Source organism: Parasteatoda tepidariorum, chromosome 3 (genome assembly GCF_043381705.1).
Source record: "Parasteatoda tepidariorum isolate YZ-2023 chromosome 3, CAS_Ptep_4.0, whole genome shotgun sequence".
NCBI classification, from domain to species: Eukaryota; Metazoa; Arthropoda; class Arachnida; order Araneae; family Theridiidae; genus Parasteatoda; species Parasteatoda tepidariorum.
Window position 1 is genome coordinate 1,477,623 of NC_092206.1, and position 13,757 is coordinate 1,491,379.

Below are 13,757 nucleotides of genomic sequence, written 5' to 3' on the forward strand. Positions count from 1 at the left end.
ATGCATCGTTTCAATAATCCCATTTTTATTTCAGCCTGGATTACAGAAAGGACATTTAACTTGGACAATAAAAAAAGCAACTTATGTATAACATCTTAATATTTGCCAGGAGCCCACATTTTTTTTTTTAAAGTTAAAAAAAATATCTATGCAGGGGGGAGGGGCAACCAGATAAATCTTTCAGAAACAGTTGTGAAATAGTTATTTAAAAATCATGCCTGCACTCTAATAAAGTCACAGTGACAATTCCAGGGGTGATTGTGAGCCCAACTCAAAAATCCTGAGCATTTCTCGAGCAAAGTCATTAATGATGCATTTCAAAAAATTTATATCTTCATAAATTTAAATCATTGATATTTTAAAAGCATGAAATTCAAAATAAATTATTAGCAGCATCATTTAAATGAATAATTATGCAAAAGTTTACTTTTATCTCCAATCACATCTATTATTCTACCAGAAAAAATATTTACAAATGAATGAGATGCTAAGTATAAATTCTAGTTCTGATATTTCTAAATAAAATATACAAGAACTTTTAGGGATAAATGTGATCGTTGATTTCCTGAAACTCCTAAACCTTGGATTTCCGGAAACTTCCGGATAGCGAAAAATCCTGAAATTCTGCATTTTTTCCGGAGCACAATCATCTCTGTTTATAGAATCGATAAATTTTGATCGTTGCATAACTATTTCATGTAGCAAAAATTGCACAGGGTTACTTTCCATAAGAAATTTCTTGTTCAAGCATAATATCAGGAGGGCTAGCAAACACGCATTGCTCAAAGCACTTTTGAAAAATGATTAAAGATGAAATGATCTTAATCTGAAGCAGGATATGAATGCAGGCCTCTCTATTCACTTAAAAAAAGAAATAAACTACAATAGTAGTACTTTTAGTTCAATCAGAGAAAATCAAGTTTCCAGAAGAGTGCCCCTCCAATAACCTCAACACCTTTAAAAGTAGTTCATGAATGAAACAATTACAAAAAAGTTCATGAATGAACACAATGCTATAATACTGTATGTGCGATTTTTAAAATGGAGTTACCTCAATTTTTGCAAAGAATTTTATGCAACAACTAATTCATGTTAGGTTTCTCAATTGAGGGCACAAAAATCATATCATTTGGAAATCGGTGCCTATCCATAGCAGCCAACATGGATAGGAAAAAATCCAGTAGATTTTACGAAGAATAATAAATTTCATGATAATTGTTGCATAATGTACTAAATATTTTACACATAGGGAATTTTATAGCCATCAAAATAGAAAAAACAGCAATATTTCCCAGTTATGATTGACATTAAACATACTTGAAATGTTATGTATACTCATCATTTCAAAAATGAATAGGCATTCAATTCATCAAAGATAGTTATAAGATTTCTTTCATTCACTTAAAAAGAGAGTTCAAAATAAAATAAACTGAACATTTTGTAACAAAAAAAAAAGAAGTTTTCAACTGATGTCTATAAAAAAGGTTCGAGTCATTATGTATTAGTAATACTTACTTAAATATTCAAACAAGCAAGTAATAATCTGTACAAAAATTCTATATCAATTGGGATTTTTTAAGGAAACTTATTAAATTTTAGGGAATTTCCTAAAATGTACAAAAACCAGGAGAAACTGGCTAAATTCAGTAGTCCTGTCCAAAACTGTCTTAAAATGTCCAAAACTTATTTACAATTGTTAAAAAAATAAAAGGTTAACTGTTGAACAAGAAACAAAATGAAGACAAGTTTTTGTTTTATTAAAAAAGTTTATTATTTTTAATATTGTATTCATTATCCTTATGGCAAAAAACATAATTTTATCAGTATTAAAAGCATATTTTTAAATGTTTTGTTATTCAATGAATTGTTGAGCTTCCAAAGTTATAAATCTTTTCTTACATTACTTTCCTTTAATAAGTTAAAGCAAATTGTAAAAAAAATATCAAATATTTATTAGTATATATATAATTATTATGTGGTGTACAATGGTTACAAATATAGAATTTTTACCTTTTACCAAAGTTCAAGATTTTGGACACTTTAAGACAGTAAAACCCAAGTGATCTGTCTAAAACCAGTTAAGAACGTCTTAAACCCCAACCCTGGATGGTACCCTATGGATAAATTTGCCCATTTTTGGGAGAAAAAAAAAAGAAACAAGTGGAAGCTTGCCCGTAGGCTACGAGTTATATATTTCAAGTGGGTCCCGCTTTTGTGACGCTGTTTGTAAAGATGGGTCCAGGGCAGGGCTCGAAAAAACTCAGAGATTTTATCCGTCCCCGAGGACGACTTGTCTAACAATGTACCCGTCCTCCTTTGAAACTAACCCGTAGCTTCTAAATAAATAAAAATATAATTTTCTCTTATTTATTACTAACATTTATATAAATTGCACAATGAATTAGTAGTTACTAGGATTACATCATACAGTAATAAAAGAAATACTAGGTTACTAATAGTAAAACCTAGTATTTCTTTTATGAAATAATATAAATGACAAAGGTCAAGTTNAGTAATAAAAGAAATACTAGGTTACTAATAGCAAAACCTAGTATTTCTTTTATGAAATAATTTAAATGACAAAGGTCAAGTTATCTGGACTGTCAATTTATCCGGGGGTACTGCGTTTTTTAAATGAATCAAATGTGACGTTTGCCAGTTCCACAATCAAGCCAGCGATTTACAGAGGTTTCTGCATAGAAATCTGAAAGGGGTTTTCGATTTAGGTGGATGTTCATAATTGTGTTTAACGCTTACGTAATGTGTTCTTTTGTAAGTTCGTTGCTGAAAAGCCCCTTTCAACGGCTGCAGTATTCCCAGACAGAGAAAACATCAATCCACCATGAGCAGTATGTTGCTGTACGGGATTTCTAGATTAGAGGNGAATTAGTTGAAAGGTGAAGTGAGGCGCGAGACTCTTGTAAGACAACAAAAATTGAAAATATATCACGAACATTAACGTGAAAATGGCCGTCCGCGCGGACGTCGGATTCGAGAGATTTGTTATACGCGGGAAATTTTTGGCCGCCGAGGACGGGTGGTTTTTCGAGCCCTGAGTTCTGATAGGGCCCCTGAAAAGTCTCATTACATTAAGTTTTATTAATCTAACTAATTCATTAACCTAATTATAAAAAAAAGGCGTTAACGACTGAAACATTAATTGGCTCATCACAAGTTGCAGATGATGGAATAATTAGAAGGGTAATAGAAACTCCTTTTCAAATGACCTCATTAATAATTGTTATTTGCTTGTATATGATAAAATTACGCATAATATAAATTCAGGTTTTTATACTCGTATATTCGAATGCTCATCGCCAAGTATTTAAACAATCGATTTGAAAATTATAATCATAGGAAAACGTCAACTGAGAGATGCAAAATTATTGTTTATTACCAAATAACTGAATTCATATTTTACATTTCCAGGGTTGCTGCTCTAATCTGTACATATTACACACAATACATTAAGAGACAACCACTGCGTGAAGTTAGTCTAACTATACTAATTTTAATTGCTGGAAAAGGTACAGCTGAACATACTTAAAACAAATAATGCTATAGTAAATGAAATAGTTAAGTATAGCTGAAATATCATGGTTTAATATCATGAATATCATGGCTGAAATATCATACACCATTTTTTAAAAGACGAAAATAAACAAAATGGAATGGGAAACCTTGATCAAACTCTGACAGTGAAGGTAAAAATCAAAACATTAAAAATGAAAATCCATCTGTTTCCTCCGAGCATTTACCCCAAATAATGCATCGTTCAGAATATGAAAAACTCTCGAAACGAATAATGCACCATAAGTAATTTTGCAGACTATGTCAAAACCTCTATCTTGGGATTCTGGATACAATTTACAGAAGAACGTATCCTTCGGATTAATAACGGATCAGAATTTTTCTAGAACAGAAACAGTTATTTTGAGAAACTTACAAATGTTTCAGAGCAGGGGTGCACAACCGTTTTGAGTGAAGGGCCCGCAGGGATATTTAGTGATGTTAGTGGCAAATATGATAATTTTTAAATAAATATTAAGTGTCCTAAGCACTAAATGTTTTTATCAGTCAATTTAACATATTTGCAGAAAATTAAACTTTGTTCCATTTTTCAAAATAATTATTTTATCAAATATATATATACATATACACCAGGGTTGGCAGGTTTTTGACATGTGACAGTTTTTGACGGTTTAAACCATCGTTTAAACCGTCATGTCAAAAACCTCACTGTCGAAAATGTCAAAAACCTATATTCATATGTGAAATTTAATTAATACATAAAATTTATATATTTTTTATAAAGGATAGTGTTTCTAAATATGTTCTAGAAAAAATAAATTTAAAATTTTGAAGAAACACTTATATCTTGAATAGTAACCAAAATCTTGTACTTTTGAAAGCTCACATCTTTTGTAATATTATGTATTCATTTTCATGTGTTATTGAAAATCTGCAGTGATATTATTAAGAAATTTATTTATAACCAAATTTAGTGTATAGTATAGATTATACTAAAAATTAGACATTTTTAAAGATAAACATTAGCAGTTTTGTACATTAGACATCTTCTTTTAAAGAAAAATCTTTTTAATATTCTTTTAAATCTTCTTAATAATCTTTTTAACATAAGACAATACAAATTTAAGTGCTTTCTGTTAAATACACAGAGTAGTTAGTGTCGATTTACAGTATATTCAGCCTATTCATTTACTATGCTGAAAATTTAGTTTATCCAAATACTTGTGAATTTCATTTTGCTGAATACTATATAGTTTTGTTGAATATCTAAATATTCAGCTGTTGAATAATTACTTCTTGCTTTCAAGATATGCATTATTTGTATTCTTAATACAAGTGGAGAAAAAAAAATTAAGAGATAAAAATTGTTTTAAAATGATAAGTGTAATAATTATAAATAAATATAATAAACAATATGAATTATATTTATCATTATTCACAAATATAACTACTTTTAAATTCAAATTAACATACTGGATAATAAAGATATTCGGTATAACATTAAAATTTTTTTTCATACACTTGTATCAAGTTTGTATTTATACAACATAACTTGTAAGTTCCTTATAAATATTAGTTATATGTTCCTTATATGTCAAAAATGCATAGTAATAAACTTTTAATTTTCTTAAGTATCACAAAAAAAATTTTTTTTTTTTTCAAAATATAAATATTTAAACAATTTTTGTGCAAAATTTTTCTGCACATGCATTTGAATATAAATTTCTGAGATTTTAAATTCGTTATTTTACCTTAATTTTAATTAAAAAATATTTTAAAACCTGCTAATTACCTACAGTATAATTAAATTTCAATATAATGCATGGTAACTGTTGGTAGTTTTGAAGTTTATATATTTTCTTGGCAAACTTCAGTTTTTGACGGTTTAAACCAGTATTATACCCTTGTGCCAAAAACCACTTTTTGACGTCAAAAACCCAACCCTGATATACACATAAATAAATTCTAACCAAAAAGAAGCTTTCAGAATGATAGTACAAATAATATAAGCATTTTAGAGTAATATAAATTTGAATTAAATATTTTATTTTATGTTTAAACAAAAACCAAATTAAAAGAAAGTTTTTATTGTGTTCAGAAGTTCCCGCGGGCCACACGTAAGCAGTCGGTGGTCCTTGATTGGCCCCCCAAGTTATGCACTCCTATTTTAGAACATGGGAATAGATTAGGGCACAGACAATGATTTGCTTGACAAGAAAGAATCAGTTAATGGATATAAAGTATTGGGCAGAGAAGTAAAACACGAGATACACACAAAGAAATTCGCTCTTGAAATTTTATATTCGATGTTATATCACAAGGTTACAAAATTTAGAGTTGATACATTGATGAGTCAATTAAAATATCGCTTAAGAGAGCATAAACAAATAAATCATTCGTAAATTTTTTTTTTTTTTTTTTCATTTTTCAAATTTCCATTGCAAAGAATTAATGCTTTACTGTAATAAATTTTACAGATTTCTCTCTAGAAAAACATTTCTCGAATTAACATTTCAAGCACCAGTGAATTAAAATTTCTTTTCTGTAGCAGAGAACGTTTATTCTGCAGACTAAAATTAATTAAAAAAAAATAAGCTAAGAAATATAATGATTCAAGAACTCTATCATGAGCATTGAAAATGTTATCTTGCAGGAAATTGATGACATGAAACTCAAAAAGTATTGTTACCTTAAACTTTCTACTAATAAAAAGGATTAAAAAAAAAAAGAGTGAAAGGTTTTATTTACTGCACATAAGGTGCAAGTCATAAAATAAGTTCAAAGAAAACATGGAAGATAATAAAGAATAATGCAAAAAGAGAAGAAAAATTAATCTTCTATGTTTTCATACACACAGCCCGCTATAGTGAACCTTCAAAGGACCGAAATTTCGGTTCACCATACCCGAAACAATTTTAACAACCTTTTATATCATACATTATTTAAATAAATGACCCATCTTGCTTTTTATTACTCTTCGTCCTGTTATCTTTAGCTGATGCCTGCCTTTGTTTAGGGATGGAAAAGTGAGATGAAAGTAGCAAATAAGAAAAAATGCTTCATAAAAATCAGTATAAGTATTTATTTCGAAGTAGATATTTCAAAATTATTTTTTTAAAAAATGAAGAAAAATAATCAGTCGAAGTTCATAGTCACTTTTTTAGTTCACTCTACCCACAAAAAATAACATACGTGCATAGCACGACACCGAACATTTCGTTCACTATAGCAGGGAATATATATAATGAAGATTATACTATTTACTAAGACCCATAATGTTAAAGTTGAATTAAGAAAACATAATTAGCAGGGTGTTAACTATAATTTTTCTTTATTAACCCATTGACCTTTCATCAAACTACAAAGCAATGCATAATTTTACAATAAACGAATGAAAAAAAGGACTGTATTGGTTCCTATTGCACATAAGTGGAATAGCATGGAATATTAAAAAAAAGAATACCTATTTTAAAGCAAAGGAAATATTAAATATACATTCTTTATATAATTTTAAAATAATACTAATCATGTTAATAAAAGATCATCATCAAAAAAGAATAGTAAGAGGAATATCAAAAAGAAAATACAACACTAAACGAAATAAACAAATTTAGCAACCCACTAAAACTGGATTCGTTACACACGGAGTAATAAATGCAAGGTACTCAGAATTTACCTTTGGCGCAGCAGACATGAAACAGGGTTTAATTCCCTGACAGCTTATTCAAAGAACACTCATTCTAATATTTGAAGAATCCTATAAATATGTTTTCAAATTTTACACACTTCTATCACAGAAATAATAGCAGATGTCTGGTCTCTCCACAGGCAGTGTACGAGAGTGAACGATCGATAGGAGCCGGGTCGACCTTGAAGAAAAACACACTTCTGCGCTTTGGATGCTCCACGTGACCAAGAGCGAATTTTTTTAAAAATCACCCTTAATAAATGATAAAAGGATTGGATAATTCACCTGAGAAAATTATTAAAACTACGCTACGCAGCCCCCAAGTCGAAGTGAAAACAGAAATAGACCGTCTAAAAAGTGCGTTGCTCCCTTTTGGCGATGTGCCGATCATTTTGGCTTTCTTTTTTAAATTTTGAAAATTCTTACAGAGTATCTGCTACATATGACTCATTCCAAAAATTTTTCATGATTTAACGAAGTGACTATTTTCTCCGACAAAAACACAACAATACATTTCAAAAAGCATTATATTGACATGAATTGAAATGATGGGTATAACTAACTAAAACTGCATCTTTTATATTCATAGATTTCAAATTTAAAAAAAAAAGAAAAAAAAAAAACAAAAAAAAANAAAAAAAAAAAAAAAAAAAAAAAAAAAAAAAGAGTAAAGAAAGAGCGGAAGTCGTAAAATAGCTGAAAAAAATACAAAAACAAATAATTTTCTTTTTTTCTACATAATTATATTTTAAAGGTACTTTTTCTTGTTCATCGGAAAGGATCACTCTTTGGAATAAAAAAAAAATTAACAACGACTGACTTGCTCAGCTAGAATTTTAATTTGATAAAACAGATAAATAATAATAAAAATTCTGAAATCACGGAAGTTTAAAATTTTATTTCGCTCTAGAAATGTTTTTTTCATTCATTTTTTGATAGAACGCCATCATTTTTAAAGAACACGATTAAAAAGTTTTATATTATATGTATTTAAATAAAATATAACCGTGAGTGGATTTTGTTCAGATATTCGAAACACCATGAAATGGGGGGCGGGCCCTAATTTTTAAATACCATTTTAAAAAATAGCTAAAATCATGACAAATTTTGCTCAATACCAACATTTAAAAAATGAAAAGGGCTATCACTAGAAAATATATTGTATAAATCAGTGTTCCAAAAAAAAAAAAAAAAAAAAAAAAAAAAAGAAAGAAAGAAGAAATAGTGACTAATAATAGAAAAGTAATCAAACGCAATATGAACTAAAGCATTCCGTAGCATAGACTAGACAACTAGAAATTTTTTTTTTCAAGAAATGCTCAAAATTATTTTTAAAAATTAAGTTCCAGAAACACACTTTGTTAAACGTTGAGAGAGAGAAAAAAAAAATAATGGAAATGAATCGTACAAGAATAATACGATGAAAGAAAATACACAAACTAATATGTATGAATCGCATCAAAAAACTGTTGGAATAATTTTCATTAAGTTATCAGATTGCATCGCATTCATTTTTACTAACAACTGAGGAGGAAAAAACAAACATCAAATTATATTAAACACATATGATTGTAATACATAATGATGGTATGACACAAGGGATGATGGCATTACATGATTAACAATTTTTTCTTAACATTCAGAAAAATAACGCGATAATATTGATTTAAATAAATTGCGCGCTTAGTTTCCAGCACACGTGCAGCAAGTTTGAAAATGAAAATAAGACATGAGAAAAATTAGTCTATAAGACACAAAACAGGCAAATGAAAGTCACTTTAAAATGCATAACTAGATAGAAAGCTGAACAGTTAAAAAGAAGGGTGGAAAAAATTTACAGATCTCCACTAGAGAGAAATATTTTTCCTTTTTAAAAAGCAGATTTAATGTTGCAGCTTTGAAAGAATTAACGTTGTAAATTCGTAGGGTGTCCGCCGGTGTTTATTGATAAAGATACACGGGGAAATAATAAAGAGTCCAAAAATGAGAACATTATACATGCTGGTGGATAGAAGAGGATTTTTATATCTTTCTGGACAATATATTAACAGGTCTTAGAAACGAGGGACTGATCAAGCTACATCACATTACTTTCTTTATAGAAAAGGTTTTAAACGATTGAGCGTCAGATATGATTATATTTAATATATAATTCTTCAAACATTACATAATACACACACACATATACATACATATAATTATAATATATATATTATATATATCAATATATAGTATATATTCAATATATATTATATATATATTCCATTATATATATATAATGGAATTCGCATTGCCGAATCCCGGCAATACGAATTCCACATCCGGCTTGCACCGACCACAGTGCTGACGTGAAATATCCTCAGTGGCAGGCGGGTTAGATAGAGTCCCCTTACCGTCAGGCTGACCATGGGAGGTTTTCCTCTACATGTAACGCAAATGCGGGTTAGTTCCATTGAAAAGTCCTCCATAAGGGCAAATTTCTCTCAATACTTGATCCAGGAGTTCCCTGGTCATAATTGGGTCGGCTGTCCAACGACAATTATAAAATAAAAAAAGTAGTATTTATTAATATTAGGAAAATTTTCTACTGATTTTGAAATATAAAAAAATACCCCGCCAATTATTACAGTAAAAAAAAAAAAAAATTTTTTTTTTGAATGCTTATTAATATTATTACATTTAAAAACACTGGGAGACAAGAGCATAGTATTGTTTTTAATTAATAATTCTCGTACTCAAGTGCTCTTTTATTTCACCTCACACATATTTCTGTAATTTCAGCGCAGTAAAACAAGGAAGACAGCGGCTGTATAGATACCCGTTGTATTTTAGATTGTCTGCATTGGGTCAAGAAACACGTTTTTACCCAAAACAGCGAATAGAATAACATTTTTCTGAAGTTGCATCAGGCACTTGCGCACACAATTTTCTTAAAAAATAGAATAGAAAAAAAATTACTTTTTTTTAAGTGGAATATTGTTATTTTAGATGAGTGCAACTGGTGGGCAGAAAAAGGGCGTTTTGTCATCGTTGAACTACTTCCCACTTACTTTATCCAGTTTTTCTTTGAATATTTGGCATCTTATCGCCCTTTTTCCCCCCCGCTTAACTAAACTGTAGTTTAACTGAAATTTCGCCCAAGAACTGTTATTACAAAAAATTACATACTAAAATAACAACTAAATTTTTTTAAATATAAAATAAGTAACCAAGTCATAGAGCAAATTGAACACATTTTTAATTTTAAAAATGAAAAGTTGCTATGAAAAATAATTAAATAGTAATAATAGAACTATTAAGCACCATTCAAACATTTTTGAAGAAAATTTACTTTTGGAACATTTTACTAACTGTAGAGTAAAAAGTTCTTTTAAATTAGAATAAAAAATGCAATAAATGATTAAATTTGCACATAAAAAAAAAAAAAAAAAACTAAGCGAGACTTTTTATTAAAAACTTTTGAATATTTCTTTTTAGTATAAGACTAATTGAAAATTATTTTCAATGGTACTGATATGTAATATTTATAACTGAAGAACTATTATAAATCAAAAAAGAAATCATGACGTCATTTTAGTTAACTGAAGCTTCCAAACTATGGAATCCAACAATCTAAAAGGATCTCTTTATCATTCATAAAATGAATAAGATTGCTTGGAGAGACTCAGGTTGAATCAATATGTGTACAGCAGCTGATAGAGGCGAAATGATTTTAAAAGTGATGACGTTTATGACCTCCTCCTCTCCCCTTCGCCCTAAGTAAAGATAGCAAGTTGTTCCTCCTATTCCCGAATTGAACACCAAGAAGAATAATCTTAAAAAACGTCACACCTAGAATGTAATCACGTGAGTTATCATTTTAATATTTTATTAACTACATAAAAAAGATCAGTTTTAAGTAACGAAGACGGAACTGTTTAAATGGTTGATTATATAGCCATTAAAATAAATAAATAAATAAACAGCGAACATCAGAAGCTGTGAAACATAAGAATCAGTCAAGCAAATAAAACAGCACGTTCCTACGCTTTATTATTATTATTTGTAAAATAATTCAAAGATTTCGAATTTTAATGGTAAGGATCATGGCGTACTCATTTTAATTTTAAGGATATTTTATAAGCATTCCCATACCTGAGACAATCTGATATTTTTACAAGAATTTGTTTACACTATTTAAATACATCTTGTTGAAGAAAACAAACTGTTCTCAACGTTTATACGAAAGTAAGTTTTTGTTTTTTCCTTTTTAAATTTTCACGAGCGCTGCGACAAAAGCATAAAAAAATAAATATCCCATTCTATACCTTTTAAGAGAAACAAACGGCCAAGCACTTAATGAAAGAATATAACTTACCGTATTAAATCACGCATGACAGAATCGATAAAATGTTTGATAATACCATTGATCCTTCAATAGCACTAAATAATAATGAAACTTTTCTTCCAAATATGTTTTTAAAATGAATGGGGAGGGGGAAAAAAACCCGCCAAGCTTGGCATGATCTAGAGATGACAAAGAGGCCAGATGTTTAAAATATTTTCTCAGCCAACTAATTCAATTCCGAGAAGGCAAACGTCATGACAGGAAGCAATATAACAAGCTACATTTTTAAAACCACACATTGACAAACCCCTTTTTTACAATTGCTGGAGGGAAAAAAAATGAGAACAAATAGGAGACAAAATTTATAGTCGGCAGAAACATTTCATTCGTTGAAATCGTCAGAATGCGAGAGAACGATTATTGTGCAGTCGATGTTGTTGAATACGCAATGGATTTGGTCCAAATGAAGCAAGTAAGTTGATGCAATTCAAAATTTCCTTTTATTCAAAAAATTCATTGAGTAGAAATTAAAATATCCTACCTTCCTGGGCGTATTATATACATATATTAAGCAATTTTAATTTTAGAATACCTCTATTCGATAATAACAAAGTAATGAAAGCAATTCGCTCTTGTTTCAACTGCCTCCGGGGGTTCAATAACATTCAAATACCGAAGATTTAATTAATTTAAGGGACATCTTTATAGTTTGAAATTTTAAAGCTATGAATTCCTCAAAGAAGCTTATCGACTCTTTTAAAATCACAACAAGAATTAGGCAGCTTCTCCAAAAAAAATAAAAAATAAAATAAAATAAAGGGATAAGAAACGTTTACTTAGCGAAGTAAATTAGAACGCACTTTTTGAAATATAAAGTTCAATTTAAAGTAATCCAAGCCGTAAGCCTACATATAAAATAAAATTTCAAGGATATTTAAAATATTTCGACAATATTAACAAGAAATGGCGTTCGATTTTAAGGTTGGTGTTCAGAAAGGGTGGGAGTAGTGTGTATAAATTACACCTACCTTACTTAAATATATTATAGTTGTGTTTCAGTGTTTAACACATATATTTTATAGAGAGATCTAAAAATTTTAAAAAATTGAAAGAAATGAAAGGACATAAACAAACATTCGTAAGTATATCCTATGGATCTTTTTAACTTATCATGCTGTAATACAATATATATTTTTTCACAAAACCTCTTAATATCAAGCTTACACATAAAAAGCCATTCAATTGAGTAGCATAAAACAAACTTAGTTTTCTGCATACTTTGGATATTACAACATATTACTATTCTTTGGGTGTGTGATACAATCAAAAAAATTAATATATCTCAGAGGCATACTTGAACCAGGGGTCTGTCTAGGGTTTTCTGAGAGGTACCTATTTTGTGAAAATTTAGATATCATTTGTGAAAAATTAAAAATTATGTTAAAAAATCAACACAAAAATATGGACTTATGGTTTCTTAAATTTTAAGAAAAAGTATTTTGTGAAACTACCGTTTCTCCTAAAATTGAATTTGTGAAACTACCGTTTTTCCTAAAGTTGAATTTGTGAAGGTACCGCTAAACGGTAGTAAATTCGGCCTGGACAGACCCCTGCGAACAATAATGAAGTTTTGAATTTTCATAACTGTCAACATTAAAGAATGCAGTTTATTATTATTTAAACAGAAAAAGCTAAATTTCAAACCTTAGTTACGATCATGATAATTACAAATTTTTTAAATACGGCTCTATTTTCTGCACATGATTGACATTATATTAACTTCAATACATAAACAAAATTTTATTTGCATTTTTATATTCATTTAAGAGAGAGAGAGAGAGTTGCAACATATTTTTGAATAACAATAAAGGCTCAATATGGCTGATCACAAAAGATAACTAATTTAATCTATCCATTCAATTTAATCAAATAGAAAAATCAACTTTAAAAATAGAAAATTCTAAAAAAAAGTTTTAAATGAAATATTCTAAATAAAATAAGAGTTTAATTTTTATTAAGTAATGACGAATTAGTATATTATTAAGCAGTTTACTCTATTAGGAGTAAAATTTCATAATTTAAACTATCAAACTAGCTATAAGTCTAAGAAGAAAAAAATTAATAAGTAAACATAATTTTTATAAATAATATAACAATAAGGAATTCTTTTTTCATAAAATTAATGTTTCAACTAATACTAGCTTGTGATTC

At 28.8% G+C, this 13,757-nt stretch overlaps 3 protein-coding genes across 9 annotated transcripts in view; 1 reads left to right on the top strand and 2 right to left on the bottom strand.

Moving 5' to 3' along the window:
* The window catches only part of LOC107436625 (multidrug resistance-associated protein 1), a 143,942-nt gene that overhangs the window by 129,704 nt on the left and 481 nt on the right, over window positions 1-13,757 (bottom strand). The gene's annotated exons all lie outside the window — the stretch shown is intronic.
* LOC107454929 (ubiquitin conjugating enzyme 10) overlaps window positions 1-13,757 on the bottom strand; it is a 36,748-nt gene that overhangs the window by 2,611 nt on the left and 20,380 nt on the right. The window contains exon 1 of one of the 6 annotated variants that reach the window (XM_071178182.1): window positions 11,577-11,598. The exons of 4 other annotated variants lie outside the window; for them this stretch is intronic. The gene's annotated coding sequence lies outside the window, so the exon portion shown is untranslated. Of the gene's footprint in view, window positions 1-7,207; window positions 7,365-11,576; window positions 11,599-13,757 lie in introns of those variants that run through there. One more of the 6 variants, XM_016072278.3, reaches the window with a different exon arrangement.
* Window positions 11,759-13,757, top strand: part of LOC107454928 (fibroblast growth factor 1) — a 31,939-nt gene continuing 29,940 nt past the window's right edge. The window contains exon 1 of one of the 2 annotated variants that reach the window (XM_016072272.4): window positions 11,759-12,018. In XM_016072272.4, coding sequence (XP_015927758.1) covers window positions 11,950-12,018 — 69 coding nt within the window. In that variant the 5' untranslated portion in view covers window positions 11,759-11,949. Of the gene's footprint in view, window positions 12,019-12,590; window positions 12,685-13,757 lie in introns of those variants that run through there. The other variant, XM_043047076.2, reaches the window with a different exon arrangement.